General features: G+C 41.0%; 1 protein-coding gene across 1 annotated transcript in view; it reads left to right on the forward strand.

Annotated features, from left to right (window-relative positions):
* pard3ba (par-3 family cell polarity regulator beta a) overlaps positions 1 to 23562 on the forward strand; it is a 240737-nt gene that overhangs the window by 145578 nt on the left and 71597 nt on the right. The window contains exons 17-19 of the mRNA XM_057859972.1: positions 1727 to 1771; positions 8038 to 8253; positions 9093 to 9297. Coding sequence (XP_057715955.1) covers positions 1727 to 1771; positions 8038 to 8253; positions 9093 to 9297 — 466 coding nt within the window. The remainder of the gene's footprint in view (positions 1 to 1726; positions 1772 to 8037; positions 8254 to 9092; positions 9298 to 23562) is intronic.

Raw genomic sequence — 23562 nt, forward strand, 5'->3', positions numbered from 1 at the left:
TCCTATTAATTGATGATTATAATCATTAATAAAAATCGATTAATTGGATTAGTTGTTGCAGCCTTAATTGCAGCCCTAATTTCCATGTTGCCAAGTATTTTTTGGGGGTTATCGATATCCACTTGAAAAATTTAGGATAGTGACAAAAGTACACCACTTTCATCAGCCTTTCTCGATATGTTTGTGTTCTCTCTCCACTTGTGTTCATACCTTTTACTTCTTGCTCAAGCATGAATGTAGCACTGCTTGTGAGGCTTTTCCAGTCATGTGTCTGCGGCTTTTTATTAAATAGCACTTGGCGGAAACAAGTGAACTCCCTCTGTTGACCTTGAATGCCTTCAGCTTCAAATGTATTGACTGGCTTAAGTACATGCTTGAGAAAATGTACACACTATTACACAATGACTAGTGGAATTTTTACCAGATGCTATTTATTGTGGGGATGCTTTGCAAAGTTCCCCCGCGTGACACTCACCCTATGCCTGTCACCAAATGGTGTTTATTTTTTTGTACCGACCTGTACGTCCGCCAAAAAATTAAGTCTGCACACCCCAAACAACTTTCAAACCATGTCTACACCTAGCAGGTTTCTTTTTTAAAAGCACTACAGCGAATCAGTTGTCTCCATCTAACCCTGTTCTCTGCATCCTCTGCTCTCACACCAACTACCTTCATCTCCTCTTTAGCTACATCTACAGTGAATCACAAAAGTTTGTACACCCGTCTCATTTCTGCAGATATTTAATTATCTTTTCATGGGACAACACTGACAAAATGACACTTTGACACAATGAAAAGTAGTCTGTGTGCAGCTTATATAATAGTTAATTCATTTTTCCCTCATAATCACTCAAAATATAGCCATTAATATCTAAACCTCTGGCAACAAAAGTGAGTACACCCCTTAGAAACTATGTACATCCCTAAATTGAGTACTGCTTGTCATTTTCCCTCCAAAATGTCATGTGACCCGTTACATGAGTGCTGTCAGCATTGCTGCAGAGATTGAAGAGGTGGGAGGTCAGCCTGTTTGTTAGTGCTCAGACCATACGCCGCACTCTACATCAAATCGGTGTGCACGGCTGTCACCCCAGGAGGAAGCCTCTTCTGAAGATGGTACTCAAGAAAGCCCGTAAACAGTTTGCTGAAGACATGTCAACAAAGCACATGGATTACTGGAAACATTTCCTATGGTCTGATGGGATGGGCGGGCATTCTTATGTCACGTTTTCAGAAGAGGCTTCCTCCTGGGGTGACAGCCATGCACACCAATTTGATGTAGAATGCGGCGTATGGTCTGAGCACTAAAAGGCTGACCCCCCACCTCTTCAATCTCTGCAGCAATGCCGAAAGCACTCCAGTAACGAGTCAAATGACATTTTGGCGGGAAAATGAAAGCAGTACTCAATTTGGGCATTTAGAGACGTACGTAGTTTCTAAGGGGTGTACTCACTTTTGTTGCCAGGGGTTTAGATACTAATACCTATATTTAGAGTTATTTTGAGGGGAAAATAAATGAACTCTATCATATAAGCTGCACACAGACTACTTTTCATAGTGTCATTTTGTCAGTGTTGTCCCATGAAAAGATGTACTTAAATATCTGCAGAAATGCGAGGGGTGTACTCACTTTTGTGATACACTGTATAAACCTCCTCTTTGGTCGTCCTTTAGACCTCCTGTCTGGCGTATGGAAATTGAAGATTATTTGCTGTGTTTTTCCTAGTGGCGGATGAGAGCAACATGAGATCGCTGGCTGGACATCAAAGGGGTAAGCTAGCAAATTGCTAATTTTCTTCATTATTGCCCGTAGCTTACTGACTAATCAGGGATGATGTGTGTTGCAATTAAATTTCCTGTCATTGTCATGCCTAGAATTAGTGGATGTCCAATCCATTTAAATTGGGAAGACCGGCAGCCAATAAACATCCATTCCTTCGCTGTCAGGCTTCCCGCTTCGAATGGCTTGGACATTTAATAGTGAATAACTCATTTCATTTCACAACAGGAGCACGAACATATTTTCCACCGAACCTACTAAAATGGCCTCAGAGCGGCCATGTTGGTAGAGGCTACACTCCCATCAAAGTCAATACAATGACTTTAAAGTGTATACAAATCCTAAAATGTTAAATAGTATTGTTATTGGAATTAAGATCTTATATTGAGACGATTCAACCACAGTTGTACCTCTACTTATGAACATCTCTACATACAGAATTTCTTGGTTAAGGCACGTCTTAACTGGAAATTATTGCCTCTTGTTACGAAAGAAATTAGGATTAAAAAGGCAAAAATACAGTGTGGCTGGAGTTTATGGAAAATAACATACTTATAGCTGCTCTGCCATTGGCTATTGCCAAGCATTCCTGGCATCCAATTGGCAAAGAGGGGCTCACTACTGTACGCTACTGTATGTTTATGTGTGTATCCCAGTGTCCTCTTCATTCGCCCTTCGTGTTCCGACAGCTATACATGAGTGTATTGACTTTTATTCTTTACTGTATTCTTGTTTTTTACATTATGCACAACTCAGTTTTAATGTTTATTGTGCAATAATCAGGGGTGCACATATTTTTTTGCCCAGGTTCTCAGAGGAGGACCTGGAGATGTGACTTGGTCCTCATTGAGTTTGAGAGCCGACCCGCCTGATAAAATTATGACAAGCTTTACTTAGAGCCAATTACCTTTAATTAATTATATTAACAATTAACGCTTAATTAACATCATCTGGCACAACAAAATTGCCATTACTTTGAAGTAAAATGTAAAGAAATAAACAGGGGTGCGCATATTTTTTTTTTGCCTCCCACATTAACTCCAAGCCTTTGTAAAAGTGGGATGTACACCTCTTAAGAGCTTATTTAAACATGCATGTTTAGCTTTGTGAAATGCAAACAAAAACACGTTTGTCAATGCATGGCGCTGTTCTTCATTAACTTTATTCCGCCACTTGTCCATAGGGCGAGTACGGTCCTGTCTGACATCGATAATTTGCTTAATGGACGTCCAATTTTCCCAATCATTTCTAATGGCGTTTACTTTAATGCCATTGACTGGCATTATTGTCCATTCTATTGATAGATCTGAGAATTGATAAGAAATTGATAAGATCTGTATCACCACAGAGGAAAGACCCAGGTGTAATTTCTCCCGAAATTGCAGTTTCTAGTTGCCACATGCTCTCTGTTTTTTTTCTTGATTTTCAAAGTTTGGATGGCTGAAATTCTTTGACCTTACATAAAATGCGCTGCACTTATCAGTGACATTGGGATTCTCACGGCAAATTTTGCACCACATTTCCGTGCGAGCATCATTTGCTTCTAGCCATGGTACCTCCTGCAGCCACTTTTCAGCAAAAGTCCTTGTTTTCGGTAGCTCCGGTGACGTCTCTGTCGTCTGTCTGTCTTTTGACGGGGGAACACGGAAATAATTACTCAGTGGGGCCTGCCTCTTTGACATTTTGAGAATAGATTTTCTCGTGTCCGCCGCAAATACAGTGGTCAGCCTTTGGTACGCAAAAGCGTATGAAAGCCGTTGAGGGCCAGCACGTTTGTCTACGTCCAGTACGCATGCGCGCATGTGGACCACTTATGTGCACCCCTGGCAATAATCTAATTTTAACATGTATTTGTTGTGTTTTGATGCATTTGTATGCATTATAAAAGATTTATCTCTGATTTTTGGGGTCTTGAAACAACTTCCAGAACCAATTAATTTCATAAGTAGCGGTACCACTGTATTAGCTGAAACAACTTACAGCCTTATGTGGGCCAAACCAGAGTGCAACTATCCTTTATCCATGTCAGATGTCTGAGTCTGCACCTTAGTCATTCAAGGTGTCAGTCCAGCCAGACCCAACGCTGCCACCAGAGGGCAGCGTATCCTCCATTATTAAACAAAATACAATACTTTCCGACTTTTTGGATTGTTATTTTAAGATTTATGTGTACTTAAAGGGTTCATTTTGACTTGCGGGGAAATACGGCTTAAGTCGCCAGTGTGAGAACCGAACTCGTTCGTAACCCGGGACGACCTGTAAATATATATATATATTTTTTTTTTTATTTAAAAAAAAAAAAAAATCCTTTATTGACCTTGAATGCCTTTTCTGCTCCACACTCCCACAACTTAGTACTCTAGCGTAACCTCCTCCTCCCCTGTTTTCCCTATTTTTATTCCAACTCTTCTACTACAAGCTCCTCCCACCAGCTCTAATTTTACTGGAATATTTTCAGACTGCCCGTAACAATAAATAAATGTCTGTTTATGATCTGCAGCATGTTGTTTTTCCCCTCATCTCTTGCTGACGTCTTTACTAATGTGTATTGACATTGCTTTTGTGCCATTCTCATTTTTGCTGACGCGGCATAACGGACCGGCTTCCTGCGCTACACCCCTTTGCTTAAATGGGCTTTTTTTTTTTTTTTTAACCTAAGGGTTTGACATATTTCATTAGATGGATGGTCTTAAGAGGCCTGCCAGGCTTCTTTTAATCTGGCTAAAACCCTCTTTTCCCTCTCAGGAGGAAGTGCTTTACTCTTCCTCCCTTGTTCATTCCTCTAGATTCTTCGGAATCTCGCTCTGTCTTCAATCGTTTCAGATTGATTGCACGTCTATCACCGTCAATGGCAGCCATTCGGTTAATAAGCTTTGCATCAAATTTTATTTCCTGTTAATTTGGAGACATTTACAAGTCACTGTATGCTAATTTTAGGTCACTTTCTGTTGATTTGGGGTCCCTCTGTGATGATTTTGATGCATTTCGGAGTCACTTCCTGTACATGGGTTTTACCTGCCATTTGACGGCTCTAGACGTCGTATCCATTTGAACTGGGAGTAGCGAATAAACAAATGTGAGGCAACATTAGATGATGAAAAAACATTTTAACTTGGATTAAAAAAGTGTAATATGTGGCCTTTAAGGAATAGTGAGAAGAACACTCACGAGTTCTCTCCGCGCTGACCCATGAGGTTAAAAATCGGGTGAGGAAAAACTAAAAACTGAAGAAACGACAGAATCAAAGGGTAGTGGGGATGAGCGCACTTGCCTTTTAAGTCTTAAATTGACTTTCTGGGAGGAAGTGGGATTTGTGGTGAATAAGGGGTTATAAATAGAGAGGAGGGGAGCGTTCGAAAATAAAACGCTCAATTTGAGAGGCAGGATTTGTGTCACAAATGTAATTATGGCTGTCCAGCTTGCAGCCTGATAGAATTAAGCTCCTTCCCTAGCACACTTCGGCGCTAGACGGAAAAACTGTGCCAGCGTCTGGGTGCGTGATTACAAACTGAGGATTTGGGTGGGGAGGGAGAACATTTAAATTCATGATATTCCAGAGTGAAGAACAGTGCGTGCCCTTGAAAGAAAAAAAAGTATAATTCACTTTTGCGGAGGTCTTGGCAACTCTGGCTGCGCTCGGTCCACGTGTATCAGGTGCTGAAGGTGGGAGTTAAATGAATAATGAGGGTTTAATGGGATGGATGAGTGCCGGAGAGGTGGCTATCAGGACCAACTCGATCCATTGGAGGGTGAAATCGGCGTTTATTGCGTAGCGTGGCTCGATGTGCCAGCAGGCGCTCTGGTGGATCTGTTTGCATCATGTCCACCTGATTGCCACCGACTCGAGCTGGTGGACAAATTTGACGAGCGTCGCTAAAAGCCAAGTGGCGGCTGAATGACTGGCAGTGGCCTTCGCAGATTTCGAAAGTTTAGGTGAGCAATGTGGTGTCTTCTGACAGGAGAAGCGGATCCCTTCACAATGTTAGTCTTGCTTACTCTTTGAGACTAATAGTTAGCTGTAAGTGCTCTACCTGAGATTAACGATTGACCAGGAAAAAAGGCAAGACCAAGACTTTTGTGAGTCGAGAGAGACAAAACCAAGACCCTCAAAATGTGCTTTCCAGATCAATACCAGATCCCAACTCTCTCTTTGAGGTTAATAGTTAGCTCTAGTGTTGTGCTCAAGACCACACTACCTGAGGCTAAGACGGCGTATAGCAAAACAAGTCCAGAATTATTGAGAATCGAGACAAATACAATACTGAGACAAGACCCACAAAAGGTGGTCCCCAGATCAAGACTAGATGGCATCAAAATATCATTCTGTCCAAGTCTTTAAGGCTAATGGTCACCTATACCGTTGTGCTCAAGACCACACTATCTGAGACCAAGAACAAGACAAATCCCAGACTTTTGGGAGCCGAGACTAAAACAATATCAAGGCAGTCTTAGACAAGACCCTTAAAAGGTGGTCTCCAGATCAAGACCGGATCCTATCATGATGTCATTCTAACTCTTCAAGGCTAATAATTAGCTTTAGTCTGATGATCAAGACCACACGATCTGAAACCAAGAATTGGCCAAGACTGAGAGCAAGACAAGACCAAGTCCCTCAAAATGTGCTCTGCAGATCAAGACCGTATCCCAACACAATATTATTCTTGGTAACGCTTTGAGGTTAATAGTTAGCTCTAGTGTTGGGCTCAAGACCACACTACCAAAACGCCAAAACTGCCTAGAGCAAAACAAATCCAGAATTATTGAGATTCGAGACTGAGAAAAGGCCCTCAAAAGGTGGTCTCCAGGCCGAGACTGGATGGCATCACAATATCATTCTGACCAACTCTTCAAGGCTAATAGCTAGCTATAGTGTTGTGCTCATGACCACACTATCTGAGACCAAGAACTGTCCAAGAGCAAGACGAGACCAAGACTTTTGAGAGTCAAAACAGAGATGAGACAGAGACAAGACCATGTCCCACAAAAACACAATATTATTCTGGCTAACTCTTTGAGGCTAAGAGTTTGTTGTAGGATTATGCTCAAGATCACACTACCTGAGACCAAGAATTTCCCAAGAGCAAGACAAAACCAGTATTATTGGGAATCGAGACGAATACAAGACCAGCACTGTCAGAGACTGAGACAAGACCCTCAAAATGTGGTCACCAGGTCAAGACCGGATCCCATCATGATGTCATTGTACAGTAACTCTTCATGACGAATGATTAGCTTTAGTGTTATGCTCATGAGCACACGATCTGAAACCAAGACTTGGCCAATAACAATACAAGGCCTAGACTTTGAAGAGTCAAGACTGAGATGAGCCCAAGACTGAGAGCAAGATGAGACCAAGTCCCTCAAAATGTGCTCTGCAGATCAAGACCGTATCCCAACACAATATTATTCTTGCTAACTCTTCAAGGTTAGCTCTGGTGTTGTGCTCAAGACAAGCTGAGCCCAAGGATTGGCAAGGAACAAGACCAAGACTTTGGGAGTCCAAGACCAAAGCAGTCCAAGACTGAGACATGGAAAAGAAACTCAAAATGTGATCTCCAGGTCACAAACGGATCCAATCGTGATGTCATTCTAACTCTCCAAGGATAATGATTAGCTTTAGTGTAATGCTCAAGGCCACACGATCTGAAACCAAGAATTGGCCCAGAACAAGACGAGGCCTACACTATGGAGCGCCAAGACTGAGACGAGACTGAGACCAAGACATGACAAAGTCCCTCAAAATGTACTCTCCAGATCAAGACTGTATCCCAACACAATATTATTCTGGCTAACTCTTCTAGGCAAATGGTTAGCTTTAGTGTTATGCTCAAGACGAGCTGAGACCAAGGATTGGCAAAGAACAAGACCAGGCATGACAACCTCAAAATGTCGTCTGGAGATCACGACCAGATCCCATAACAATGTTATTTTGGAAAACTCTTCGAGGCTAATAGTTAGCTTCCGTATTATGCTCAAGAACACAATTTAAGCCAAGAATTGGCCAAGAACAAAACAAGACCAAGAATTTTTGGAAATTTGGACCGAGAACAAAACACTCCAAGACTGACACAAAACACTGAAAATGTGGTCTCCTGATCAAGACCCGGTCTTCAGAGTTAGAACACTAATTAGGTCTAACCCAACCCATTGTCTCTTAGTAGTTCTTAAGACCCTAGAGAAGCTGTGTTACGGTGATAAACCTCCAATCCATTTTGACCTTTTGACATTTTGCCGCGTGTTTCTCACCAATCTTTCAGGACCCACTTCCGGTGGAACGCTGGGCCCAACCTTGGGCCTGTGGAAGTCCAGCTCCTTGGAAAGTCTCCAGTCAGCAATGTCGGAGGTCCAGCAGAATGACATCAAGTCCCAGGTGCCATTTCACCGCCCACGGCCGCACATGGTCCGAGGACGCGGATGCAACCAAAGTTTCCGCATTGCTATCGACAAATCGTATGAAGGACCTTCGGAAGATGGTAAGGCTTAACATTGAAACTGAATTGCCATGTTTAATGATATCTGCTGTAAATTCTTCACTCTTCCGGCACCTGACTGTTGACTAGATGCGCGAATATGTTGAACGCTGACGTGTGTGGGCGCATCTCCTTCCTGTCTAAAATTTGACCACGAGAGAACATTATGAAGAACATTTAAAGGTGCTATGCTATACTCCAGAAAGTGACTTTAAAATAATAGCAAAGCATATTTTGGACACAAATCCATCCAAAAAGTGACAGAAAAGACTTAATAATGAAGTTGGATCTGAATTAGTCTTCATTTCTGTTGGCCCCGCCCACGAAAAAATATGTAAACAAAAGATGTCAAACCCAAAATGAGCTGGTTTCTGCTAGCTTGCTATCTATAGATGTGCTATTGTTGTAGTATGACCATTCTGTCAACATGTGCTCGTTAGCTAGTGCAGCATGAGACACCTAGGGATCATCGTCAATTCTGCTTGTGATGTCATAACCAGAATTGGTAAAAAAAAAAAAGTGTGTTCCGTAATGCAAAGTTTTGGGTGGATGTAGCTGGAAATAACTCTGTCTTGCAAACCTCTTATACTATGCTAGCGAATAGAGCTAAAAGTGCATGCGCTAATATGCTAAACTTGCCAACTCGGAGTGTTGGATAATAGAAGTGTCACGCTAGTCCAACTGTATACAAAGTGGCTCTTCACCAAGACGCTCATAGAGAGCATGTTGCTAGTTAGCGTGTCAAAATCCGTAAATTAGCCCAAAAACGTAGCGTCTTATAGTTTGGAAAATGCCTTTGTTTTGCTAGTTCACAATATAACACGTCAACCTTTGATACATAGATGATGAGCCTTCCGAGCTGAGCTCCGGTCGCGAAACGCCGGCCAGCGGCTCCTCCCGTCAGGACCTGGACGTCGAGGACGGCACGAACCAAAAGAAAGCCAACGGAAAGAAGCAGCAAAAAAAGAGCAAAGGAAAGAAGAGAAGTGAGAACGCCGCGGAGGAGATGGAGAAGAAAAGCAGAAAAAAAGGCTTCGGGCTTTTGAGGTAGGAGACACAACATTTTCTGTGTATTTCGGGCTCTTCCGCTAAAGCTGACAGGTGAGCTGAGCTAGAAAAATATGCTGTGCTTTTGTAAATAAGTAGACGGATGCCCTATTTTTCCAATACATTTGAACAAAATAGACTATCGGAATTTAATGCAGCCTTGCTAGTAGTGTTTCATTGATTTTATTCTGTTCTATGCGATTCTGGTACCGGTACTATCGGTTTTGGGGGAGTGCTAAGAAATAAAGTGCTGATCCTGCGCAATATGTACGCTTCGAGTTCTTGTTTGAAACTGTTGGTTACCCTACCTAAGATGGCCCCCAGCTTAAAAAAAAAGGAGCACTTGTCGCCCTTTTCAAGACGTTGATAGCTGTCCAATCCTGTGGCGTCCAATCACTCCTCTGCAATGAATCTGAATGAGTATAACGCGTAGATGTCCAATTCATATGAAGAGGGAAGGTTCAGGCATGAAAATCTCTCACCTTTCGGCGAAATTCGCCGTTTTGAAGTCAAAAAGGATGACCTACGTGAATCGTGTAGATCAGAGGAGAAAAATTTTAAGGGGGGGGGGGGGGGGGGTCGTTTGTAGGCATGTGCCAGTTACCTTCACGGATTACCATGCTATGAAAATGTCGCGGTTACAAAACCACTAAAATTTTCCATCATACAGTAGTACGTATTCGTTATTTTTCATGTGTCGAAAATGCAGCCAGAATTGGCTTGGCGCGGCAGCGCTTACCCCTTCCCCTGTTTAATGCTGCGTGTGTCAGTGACGCTATTCCAGCAAACCCAAAAACAAGCACTCCAAACGCAAGGCGTGAATTCTTCAATTTATTGATCTCTCAAATCGTGGTAACTGAAATATACCAAATAAATAAATTTAAAACGTTGTACACTCGTATTTTTCCACATGTGAGTAGCTTCAACAGTTTAGCTTCATGAAAAAGTTCGTCAAAAACAAAACACACATTTTCCTTTCAAATTCAATACACAAAGTTACTAAAAACTTACAAAGACGAATGATAGGCAAGGCTGAGCTAGGACAGCAACTTCATTGAGGTTAATCACAGCCGCTGAGAGAGAAACAAGTTTGTATGCGGGGAGGGAAAAAAAAAAAGAGCGTCAAAGATCGCTAATTGCGACAGATGATCTTGTACTAAGCACAAATTCACATTCGCTGGAGGAGGTAAAGTATCACTCCCAATTGTTTTTAGATGAATGCATTTGCCAGCATATTGAATTTAGTGAGTAATGGTTTTCGTTTTCATATTTTGTGGTATGACAAAGTTACTGCCGTTCGTTGCAGCTTGCGTTGAACACTGCCGGAGCGTCCGGTGAAAAAATAGCTCCCATTAAGGTAGCGTCAAGCTTGTGTATTTAACGGTAATATAAAAGCAGTGTTGTCAATAACGCGGTATCGTAATGCGTAACTAATCTGATTACTTTCTTTCAGTAAAGAACAATCTAACGCGTTCATTTTTCTAAATCAGTAATCTGAGTAAAATTACTTTCCTTGATGCCTGTGCGTTACTATTACTACATAATGTGTGTAGAATGAAGAATACTGCAGTCATGGGAGTGACATCACATGTCACATTTTTTAATCGGGGACGGAACAAAAAGGGTCACGTGTATTACCATGATGCGTGAGCGCTGGGAGTTTGCGGCCAAAACAACATAGCCTTGCTACCTCGCCAGGATGCAATGAAATAGGCAGGAGATATACTACAAACGGCTGCATTTGCACACTGGAAACACAGCCATTACTTCACATTTTTGTCCAGTAAAGATAACAAAAATATCTCCGTGCGCTGCGAACTTTGCGCTGGCTCAAAAAGACTGTCGACCGCTATAAGCATCCAATTCAAGCACCACTTGGAATTACAGCACAACAGGTAACACGACAGCCAGGACTTTTTGATACTGCTCGTGCTCAATCCTCGGTTCAAGCTCAGTTGTTGTTAAGGGTTTTGAAAGCTTAGGTTTAAAGAAATTCTAAATATCCATCTTGCCTCCTCAGCTGTAGTTTTGGCTAAGCAATGCAAACGGCTGTCTCTAAGGTTCTATAGTCACATGATCTGTTCGAAAAATAATTTGGACCCATTATGAAATACTTTGAAGGATTCCTGTTCATTTTATTCATTTTTGTTGTTTGTTTTATTGCTCTAAAACTTTTATAGACAACATTTTAATGGCCATATTCAATGGTCTTTATTTTAAAGGGGAAGTTCAGAATTTTTTACATTAGGCTTAATCTTTGAGTTAGCCGGGGTTTAATTAGTCGTTGGAAATGATTTGAACAAATTCTGTGCAGTCAGACAGTTATTTGTTAGTTTCAGGGCTCCGGAGTGGCTAAGCTAGCGCGAGTCAATGGTGGTTGAAATCAACTCCTTCAACTAATCAAACCCCCGTTAACTCGAATGTTAAGCCTTATGTGACAAATTAAAATGGTCAAATTTGGCAGAACGCCGGAACATATTTACTCCACACCTTTCTCACCTTTTTAACCCCTGACCCATTTTCATGCCTGAAGGTTACTTCAAATGGATTGGATGCCGATCGCCGTCAATTGCAGCCATTTTTAAATTAACTTGTGCTGTATCTGTTTTTTTTTTTAATTAAAAAAGCAGTAATTATTCAATTTCATTTAATTTATTTTCGTGTGCGTGTATAAAAAAGTGACATGATGGCGAAATTTGCACACACATATTTTTAATTATCTACACATTTGTTTAAACAAAAACTGAAAGTTTTGTATTTAATTTTTTTCAGAAATGTTTATTTTTTTAATATATTTTTGTTCTGGAAAAGTTTTTTTTTTTGTTTTTTTTTTTATCCCAAGTGAGCAGTCATTTTATTTAAAAAAAAAAAAAAAAAAAGTTCTTAACCCCCCCCAAAAAAAAAAATTCTTAACGCTGGCAAATAAATTCTCATATAAATTCATATATAGCAGCGATCCCTATCACCGGGCCGGGGACTGGCACCGGCCCATGGCGCATTTGCTACCGGGCTGCAGAGAAATAATAAATCATTTGTTAACGACCGCTGGCCTGTGCCTCTTGACACATCAATATGCCTGTCTACTTTATTGACTAATCTGAGTAGAGATTTGTGTACGTCGCCATATAATGGTTGGCCGCCATTACTGGGGTGTTTGCACACCTATAGCAGCCCAGCGTCAGTCTATATTAACAGTAACGATAGCCTATTTGAGACTTTTTTTATCATGTCACAGGCACTTTAATGTACATTTTGTGTTATTTTATATTAACTATAATTTTCTGGCACCCATTGCCGGTCAGTGGGTAAAAAAACCCCACATTACACAGGTTCGTGGTGCAAAAAATGTTGGGGACCACTGATCTATTGTATTTTTATTTGTCTGTTTAACCCTTTAACACCGAACGTGTCGGCAGCGACGCGTTTACGCATATCGTCTTTGAAGCTTCGTCACGCTGTAATTAAGTCACCCACGTGCCGCTGGTTGGTTTCATTTGAAAGTGCGGAAGTTGATCTCCACACCAGTTTTTATTTGAAGTCAATCGACCAAGAAAAACGGGAGATAATGTCATTTGAATTTTATATTTTTATTGCACTCATAAATATGCATTAAAACATGGACCATGTATCTATCTCCATATTTCCATCATTTCTTGTCCTTTTTCAAAACCGAAAGCAGCACAAAAGACTAAATATCCCAAGAGCCGTTGTGATGTCAAGAAGGACGAACCGAATGTGATCATTTTTAATAAATTTTCGAGCGAGGCGACAACTAATGATAGGGAGGCATGCAAAGCAAGCAACGGCTGGTTGGTTTGAGCGAGTGAAACGTTCAGAATGAGTCTAAAACTACATTTAGCGCAAGCTAATGCATTATTTTATTAACACAAGGAAGAAGATGAGCCGTATTTGTCGTTGTTTTCTTTGGATGAGTCGCTGTCTCGGCGAGTAGAAGTGACAGCAGCGCTCAAACGGCGAAAGAGTTGGCTGTGTGACAGTGTGTGTGACACAGCTCCATGACCTGTTCAAGAAGAAGCTTTATTGAGTGCGCAAAAAAAAATAAGAAAAAACTTTATTGGGTCGCATGCCTTGAAAATTTTGAATTGAACTGAACTACTAGTCAACATTTTTTAAAATACCTTTTTTCAATGTTATATATATTTTTTCTTCATTATAATCTTTTCAATTTTATGTAGATGTGTGTTCGAGAAGCTTGATTGCATGTACGTACAATATATACTTTTGATAAGGTGATGGGTACAACACCTAACGTCACAAAGAGACACCCTTTGTGTGTTAGATGATATATATAATCTTTTTTCTCAAACCTTTTGTGTGTTAGATGATATATATAATCTTTTTTCTCATTATTTTGCACTGTATATAGCCTGTTTTGACCATAGTATGTGTAAAGGCCAAAAACGCCTATGACCATACCCGCTGTTTGTGTTGAATTGTCAAACATAAAACTATTCAATCTCATTTTTTTTCAATTGAATGTTTATCCTAACAAGTTGAATAAATATTATCAAGCTTCAAAACGGTTGGTCGAGCATGTTTGGTTGTCAATGGGACATCAACATTACAAATTTTGAAAAAACATTTTGGGATTTTTTTTTTTTTTGTCTTTTTGGGTCCAAAATGTGAATTATAATTGGTCAGTGAAGAAAACAACAGTTTGGACATGAAGTTCAAGGTGTCCTGAAAAAAGGGATCCAACTTGGCCATTGTAAACAATTTTTTCTTTGAAATATAAAGGCAACATCAAATGCATGCAAATTCGGCCAAAAGAGGCTTAGGTGTTAAAGGGTTAAACATTGTTGACCTACTTTTTAGGGGTTTTTTTTCTTAAAGTTTTCATTTAATAATTGAAATAAGGTTATCCCTTGTCGACGTCCCTCTCACTTTAGATGGATTGGACGTCTACCACTGTCAATGGCAGCTAATTAGTTAAAAATAAAATTTGTTCTTCCTCTGGCTAAGATGCACCCTCCTACCGATGATTATATCACTCGTAGAAACCCAATCAATTTAAAGCTCTCTCACCTCCAAATTCAAATAGATGGGTTTTTTAATTTAAAAATATATTTGTATTCTGGTTAATGTCTTGTTTAGCAGTGCAACTTTCTTGGTCACCAGCATAGCTGGCATTTGGTAATTAAAGTTAACGATGATTGACAGGTTTTAAACTTTGATCTGGGTGTCATAGAGGGAATTTAATTGGACTCACTCAATCAAGCATTTAATAAAGACGAGCATTTTTCTACTTATTCTTCTTTAGTTCTGGTATTGTGGATTCAATCCCAGTTCCTGCCTTCCTGCTTGGTGTTTGCATGTTCTTCCCTTGCCTGCATGGGTTTTCTCCAGGTTCCTGCCACATCCCCAAAAAACATGCAGGGTATGCTGATTGAACAATCTAAATTGTCCGTAGGTTTAAGTGTGTGCGTGAATGGTTGTTTGTCTATATGTGCCTGGCGACTGGCTGGCAACCTGTTCTGGGTGTACCCAGCCTTCTGCCTGGAGTTTGCTGTGATAGGCTGCAGCATCCCAGGGCTGAAACGTAACTCCCTAACATCAATACATTAACTTTAATGGGAACGTTGCTCCTACCAACATTCGTTCACTCAGCTAGGAATCTGTATCGGTGGCCCAAAAATTGGTATCGGTGCAACGCTACCTACTAGCAATACAAGGACTTAGTTATCAAGCAATCTGAGCAAAGTCCATAGACGCATTACCTCCCCAAAAGCGCTTATCATGCGTTTATCAGCATGTCCCCATCTTGATTGTGGTCCTCCTGCAAGCAGCCCTTATCTTTTGCCAGTGACGCGGCGTGGCTGGTGTATCGCCACATTGGCAACACAGATTCAATTAGGCTGTCGCGAGAGACGGAGCGTGCCGAACGCGAGTCCGCAGATGCTGGATAACAATTCAATCGGCGGCGGTGTCAAGGGCAGTAATGGAGGAGATGTTCACACGCGAACCGAAGGGCAGAGTGAAGGACACACACGTTGCGAGCATTTTCAACTGTTTCACCGCCACTGATGATGCTAGGTGTCCAATGGCTTTCTCGTTGTTGTTGTTTTTTTTAAAGGTGTTCTGTTCAGCTGTTTGACACGGTGAATGGAACTCTGAGTGCCCGGTTGGTCTGAACAGTTCATTGTTTCACATTGGAGTATGACCTACTCTCATTGTTTCAACATATCTCATTTATTAAGATAAAGCAGCAAACAGGAAGTGCTAATGGGAGAACAGAAGAAAAGGAGAGAGAAACAGAAGAAACAAACAACAACAATACATTAAACGCCTACACTAACTATGAATATGTTGGTGCTATCGTCAGTTAGATGTATTTCCGGTTGACACCATGTGGGGGGCCTGTTAACTGGGGAAAGAGAGGTTGGGGAGAGTCTAGAAGATAAGTGATTGTAGGGGTGGAGTGTACACAAATCAGCCCTGTAATCTTGAGCCCAGTAATCGTGTGATTCCCTTGTGAGTGTAAGCCCATTGGCAACCCACTCTACGCCGCCCCATTGCCAATCCCGGCAACGAGGTCCCCCACCCGAGCGCGCTCAATCACATCCAGCCATGCGTGAATCCCCTCAAATATGATAGCCATGCAGACAAGTGGAGACATTGCGCGGGCGCCACCCCAGGGCTACGGCCCCCACCAAGCCACCCCGGGGAGGTGGGACGGGTGGAGCGATCCAGCGCAGCCCATCCCTCCTCCCGCAGTCCAGCAAAGGGGGCCATCGTCACCCCACAGGGTTCTAGGGTGGTCTCATGGGCTACCCGTGCCCCTATCAACCGGCTTTCAGGGATGGGAAGAGGTGACGCACCACCAACCCCCATAGGAGAGCTCGGCTTGGGGCAGTGGGACCGCTGCATGGAATTTCTACCCAGCTGCCTGTCCCACCGCCCTTTGCCGGAGCTCCACCTTGGTGTATTATGTGTGTGTGTGGTGCGTTAAAAGAGGTGCGGGAATGGCGGGGCCTGCCGTAAGGAGGTAACAGTGATGTCACGCCCCCCTTCCCCAACAGGTCCCAACCATCCCACAACCTTGGTATGTGATGCATTGAAATCAAGGGGGAGCCGGGCCGGGACTGTATGGCCCCGTCCCGACTCTCCCCGGAGGCGTCAATGTGTATGTAGGTGCCAGAGTGAAAGATTTTTACAGTGCAAAGTGAGAAGTGCGAGAATTAAGAGGCAGGCTCCTGCGGGCGCGGCCCCCTCCGCCAGAACCACCGGCTGCAGGGCGGTAAAAGCGCCAGGGCCTCGATCAACCCTCGCCCGCCCGAGCACCCACCCCGCACCCTGGACAGGGGCCACACCGAGGGCCGAGACCAGGGGATATCCACCCCGCCACAAGGGGACAACAAGCCCCACCCTAGGCCCCAGGAGGCCACGCCGACGATCCCACTGACAGAAGGAAAGTGGCAGCCGCCGCGATCTCGGAGAGGCGGACAGGGCAGGAGAAAGACCAAGGGGACGGAGGCGCAACCCCCACCCCACCCCCGGGCCGGTAGGGGTGCGCGGTATGACACCAGGGAGAAGCTACCCGGTACGAGGAGTCCCGGCTCTGGCCGGGCCGACCCGCGAGGGTACTGTGGCCGCCGCATACAGCAAACCCCCACCCTCCCCAACCCCGGGCTGGCCTTGGGAAGGGCCGTGGCCCCGGGGCGGCACCCCCACCTGCCTGCGGGACTACCACACGCCCGACGGGACCCGCACACGACCACACGCAACCAGACACATCGAAGCAGAAAACCCCAGTGCCAAGACCAGTGACAGGACAGCACAGGGCAGGATGCCAACAAACTCCACCCAGAAGCTGACAGAAGAGATTTATCAGAGACCCATAGATGTGTGCTGAGGACCGGTTGTCTAAAAAAAAAAAATACAGAATTGCCCCCAAATTAACAGGACGTTACCCTGGAATGCACCAAAATTAACAATAAGTTGGCAAAAAACAGAAAGTGACCCCGAAATGCCCTAAAATCAACAGGAAATTAACCAAAATGTTCTGTACGTGACCCCGGTATCCCCCTAAATGTACAGGGAGTGACCCAAATCAACAGGAAGTGACCCATAACTACGCTGAAATCAATCGGAAATGACATTAAAATGCCCCAAAATTAACAGGAAGTGACCAGTAACCAGGAGATGACTCTATATTGCATCAAAATTAATAGCAAGTTTGCTTAAATTCTACAAGAAGTGACCCGAATTAGCATTTTCTGGTTAAAACGATGAGATCTTCTATTTTTGATCCTAGCAAAGCCTCAACTTTTGAGCAAGGGCTCAAGCTAAGCGAGCAAAGAGAACCGTGCTAATCCAAATCATCTCGCGGCGTGCCCCTTCACTTTGACAACAAGGTTGCGTTGAAGGCAGTCTTCCTGCCGCTCGGCGATAGGATAAAAGCGGAACGGAGCGCGCTAATTGGCTTGCCTCCCTGTCGGATTTCTAAACGCGGAAAAGCGGGGGTGAGGCTGCGGGGGCGTGGTAACGGGCTTTAGCCTGATGTTGTGTGGATTTGTAAACAGCATCGGTGCTAGCTTTCATGTCTTTAATATTGGCGAGTGGGCGGAGTCTAAGAGGAAGGAACGCGAGCGGGATTTGTCACCGGCGGTCAGGATTTGTCCAACGCTGCCACCGGGGAGCGGAATTAAGATAGACGCCGCCCGACGTCACCTGAAAGTGAGGCTGTTAGTCACCGGCGACATCCTTCAAAGCCTGACCTGCTGACTGCTACGTGTCGGATCAAGCTAATCCTTGCGTGCCAACGCCAGACAAATGAGCGAACGGCTAATCTTTGCAAACTCCCGAAGCAGAGAGCAGAGCTCAAATTGTTGATATAGATCGTATTGACTCGGGGGGCTACTTTGCTTAACTCTCCGGCTGCCATTGACAGCACTAGACGTTCAATCCATTTGGTCTTTGGAAGGGCAAATGAACATTCCCAGAAATACACCAAAATCAACAGGAAATGATCAAAAGCGCACAGGAAGTGACCTCGAAGTGCCCAAAAATGTACAGGAAGTGTACTGTAAATACACCAAACTTAACAAGCAAGTTATCCAAAAATAAACTCATTGCTGGATCATTGACAACGAGAGACTTCATTTCGTTAGCGCTCGACGTCCAATCCATTTTGACTGGGAAGGGCGTGTGCTGTCAAGGGCAGTAAAGAAGTCAATTATAAACAAATAATGTAATCATAATGATAATAGACGTCTTTTACATGACTAAAAATAGTCTCTTGCCATATATACTGGGAGGAGGGGAGGAGCCAAGTTTACCTCAGTGAATGCGATCCACTGCTAAAAACTTTATTGGCGATTAAACCAATTAACCACACTCTACAGGTGGATTTCTTTGATCTGCCATCTTGTCTAGCATTTAAAAAGGCTGCTAGTCGTCTTCAAGAGCCATATTAGCATTCCCTTTTATAAAATATACATTAAGCGCTTTGGTTTAGCCCACAGCTCAAAGCTCTCTCTTGTGGATAAGCAGCACTTCTCTATTCATCTCTTTATCAACCTTATGAATTGTTGATGCTAACGGAATGCTCGGCCACCGACTTACTTAGCTTAAACGCTGGCAAGCTGTGTTTTGTTCAACACCTTGATGCCTGAATTGACATTGATCAAATATACTAGTACATCCTAAAGTATCAAGGGAATGCATAAGAAGGATAAAAATATGGAAAATTCCATTGGAAAATTCGGACTAGAAATTAGGAAATCCTAGATTTAAAAAAAAATCATAGATTAAAATAAATAGAAAAATATGCATATGTTATAATAAAAATTAAAGAAAATATTCTTGTGAAAATAATAAAATGGGTAAGGTGGAATTCATTGTTAAATTTCCTTTTTATTTTTTTATGATTTTTTTAAACTAAATATTTTTAATTTTTTTGTTTAAACATTTTGTTTGTTTAAAAAAATGTTTTATGATTTTTCTTTAATTTTAGATTTTCCAATTTTTAGCTGTATTTTACATTTTAAAATTATATATTTCTATATTTTTTTAATTAACCCTTGATGCAGATATACTGTATACATATCCCCCAAAATGAAAAATACAGTTTAAAAAATTGGAAAATTCAAAATAAAAATTATAGGATTTTTTTAATTAATAAAAAGAAAAATATATTTTAAAATAAAACTGAAAATAAACTTATGATCTTAAAATAATATTAAAATCCATATTTTCAATTTTTTTTAATTAAAGAAAATACATTACTCAAAAATATTTAAGATTGCAATAATAATGAAGAGGAATATATTAATGGATTCTTTTAATTTATTAAATTCATATTTTTTTATGTATATTTTTTATTATCTATTTTTACTTGTATTTCCTCTTTAATTTTTTGGGTTGAATTTTCAAGTTATATCTGAATTTTGTAAAATATAATTTTCTTTATTTTGTATTTTTATATACTTCCGCCAAAGCTTTATGTACAGTGGTACCTCGACATACTATCCCTTCGACACACGATCTTTTGACAATCGACGTAAAGTTTGACCCGCCATTAGTTTCTATGTTTGACAAAATGCTTGAAATACGATTCGTCAGGTTTTTAATAATTTATTTCAGAACTTGTGCAACACAACGCGGCATCTGTCCGCGGCAGCAGCAACAGGACGTTAAAAGTGAAAGTAATATCTCAACTGCGCTCTCTCACTCTGTCGTCAGCCACGCGGTGCGTTCAGGTACACCACGCAAAATACATTTGCCACATTAGAACCCGATTTTTTCATTATTACAGGTATTATTAGCATTATTATTATTATTGTATTATTATTCCGATATTTATTCATAATGTAATTGTTTTGCTCTTTGTAATTGCTATTTGCAATAGTAACAACAGTATTTATTCAGGATTTAGTGTTGGTTTTCGGGCTGTGAAACGAATTAATAGAATTATAATTTATTCCTATGGGGAAATCCTGCTCGACATACGACCATTTCGACTTACAAACAAGGTCTGGGAACCGATAATTCTATTCAAATAAGTATTTTAAATTTTGTATGTATTGATGTATTTTAATTTTAAAGTATACAGAGATCAAATGTGACTGTGCAAAAATGTTATTTAGTGCTATTTTTTTCCACATCTAATGTGAACCAGTAGTAAATTCCAACAACTAAACAATTGCAATGACGTTGTGTAATGGTAAGCTTTTGGCAACAATTAGAGAGTAAACACCCAAGTTGCACAAAAATGCCTTTAAAAGTAAGCCATTCCTAACATATATCACATTACTACACTGCAAAAACACCTCCTTAAAAATAGCAGAATTGGACAAAACTGTTGATTGCGCACATTTGGAGGCTAAATCAAGGATATAATTATCGAATTGCATTATCGGTTGAATTTTGTTTTATCTGGATTATCTGTGTGACGTCGAAATTGCCATTATCGGCCGATAATTATCGGTGACCGATATTATCGTGCATCTCTAGTATTTAGAGGTACCACTGTACTGTATATTCAGGCATCTCGGGGTTCATACTATTGTTATGTACCTAATATTCTTCCAATGCTTAATGTTAACACGTTGATGTCTGAATTTACATTGAACAAATACATAGGTAGTCCACCAGGTTACGACATACCCGACTTACGCGATTTGGACTTTACGATAAAGCAGAAATAAACAGAATTTAAAAATGAAAAATATATAATTATAATAATAAATTTCAGCAAGGCCCTTCGCTCCCGGCCTTTTTTTCCGGATTTTGACTGATTTTGCAAGGCCCATAGAAAATGCTGTTCCATTGCTATATAAACATGGAACCCACCAAAAGAAAGATTAGACTCTCTTCTTTCAGCAGAAAAAAAAGGAAGTTCATATCTCTTTCCATTCTTTAGAAATCAGCATTAGAAAATAGCTTAGTTTGAGCAATTTCCCAATTTCTGATGAAAAAACGGAGAAAATGAGCTTTTTGTAAACGCATACATTTCAAACATAAGTTTGACTTTAACATGGCTATTTTTTGCTTCAGTGACATCCCAAACATCTGAATGTCTTCCTTTTACAAAATAACTTGAACAACCAGCCAAATAGAGCTGTTGATAGCAAAGTAGCAATTTATTCACACATGACTACTGAGAGATGACGGTTTGTCGCCGAGATGACGCCGTTGTCGCCACGTCAGCCGTGTAAACTTTTCCCTCATCGTTGTCTGTCTCACAAAGATGGTTTATTTTTTCGTTTCTGCGGGGTCTGCTTGGCGAGCCGCTTTACTGAGGGTCTCACTCGTTTTGCGCAGTTGTCCAACACCTGGCCTTCTAGGCGTCCTCTCGTTCCGTTGTTTTGTTCGGTCGGAGCGCCGCCTGGCATCGTGCCGCCAGCGCTCCGACCATGCTGCTCGGCCGTTCACTGCTGTTGAATCGGGTTGCCTGGTCTTGCAAAATGCGCTACTGCCCTCCAGTGGCCAGTTTTATTGCTTTAAAATGGGTTTGGAGTGTTGTTCTATTGTTTCTCAGATACAGTGGAAGGTATATATGCTTCTTATTAAAAAAAAATGCAAAAGACGTTTAAATACGTTTTTGGGACAGTGAAGCATTTAAAAATAGAACGTATTTATACGTTTCCGGGAGCAAATGAGTTAAAATATATATATATATTTTGAATATATATATATATATATATATATATATATATATATATATATATGTAATTAGTTGGAATTCATAAATGGATTCCTTTATTTAAATTTTTAAAATCTATATGATCAACTCATTTTTTTTTTAATTTGCTTTTATCTTTAATTTTAGGATTTTCAAATTTTGTTTTTCGATAAGATTTTCATTTCGCATTTTTAAATGAATACTATTGTTTATATAAAGTGATCCCCCGTTTTTCGTGGTTAATGGGGACAAGAACCCACCACGCTCAGTGAAAAACCGCGAAGAAACCGAGTAATTTTTTTTTTTTAATCTATTTTTTGGTGTGTGTGTGTGTGTTCAACGGATTTATTCAGATATAGCATTGGAAAGAGATACATATAAGACAGGTTTTTGTTATCCTTTTTCCCCCCAAAGTACAATTAAAAAATATATATATTTGTATATGGCAAAAAACACTCGGGTGACTTGAACAGGGTACCCGCGGGTTATTAAAAGTATTAAAAAAGCATTGAATTTAGTTTTCCATTATTAAAGGTATTAAAAGTATTAAATTAGCTGTTGTAAGTCTGGAATTTTTTCACCGTGGTCTTAAATTATATCCGTGACAAAGTTTTTTTTTGTTTTTTTTTAAAATCCATAACGAAGATGACGCATAGAATTTTTACGATGCACTGCACTACAAATCGAAATGCAACTCGTGCGTACCAAACCACCACAACCGGCAAAACGGAGAATCCATCCACCTCTGCATCGGGAATGCGTCCGTTTGTCCGTGGAACGAAAACCCTGCAGGCAGAAGTATTGTGGATTCTGAACACCAAAACAGACCCCCATTAATATACTTCAAATGAGTCCATTGGTGATCTGTTTCGGATATTACGTCATTTTTGGTCGGCATCGGCTGTCACAATGTTGATCATATTGTGTTTTGTTCCAGAGGGAGCATTCCCGATGTCGTAACTGTCTTTTGTAACGAATTTTCAGTTGGCAGAAAAAAAACGCACATTTTCTTAATGTTTAAATAGTCTACATATTTTTATGACCATTATAAATGCATTTACACAATGAAACACATAACACAACAAAACATAATGTTGCTCAAATCGTGTTTTTTTTTCCGGAGGGAGCATTCCCGACTTCGTAACTGCAGCCCATTTAAGCTCATCAAGACTTTAAGATAGAGGTAAAATCAGGCCTAAAAAGTCCAGCCCGACCCGAACTGGTCCGCGGGTATTAAAGCCCGACCCGTGTTTTGTGTGATAACATTTGTGACGATGTCTGCATAAAAGCCTGTCTTTTATAACGAATTCTCAGTTGGCAGAAAAAAAACCGCACCTTTTCTTAATGTTTAAATAGACTACATATTTTTATGATCATTATAAATTTATTTATACAACGAAATAACGCTGGAAAAGTTTGTTAAATATAAATAAACATGCGGTTTTGCGGACTCGTAGAGGGGAAGATTAAAAAGGGCCTATAGGCACGCTCTGGTTCTGCAATGACCATACAGTGCCTTCTTTTTTTTTTATATCCAAATTATTTATTTTATAACAAGTATTCCTTAGTTTATCATTCATACATCGTTAATATATAGTTATTTCAAAAAGTTAGCAGGA

Source organism: Corythoichthys intestinalis, chromosome 2 (genome assembly GCF_030265065.1).
Source record: "Corythoichthys intestinalis isolate RoL2023-P3 chromosome 2, ASM3026506v1, whole genome shotgun sequence".
Lineage (NCBI taxonomy): Eukaryota > Metazoa > Chordata > Actinopteri > Syngnathiformes > Syngnathidae > Corythoichthys > Corythoichthys intestinalis.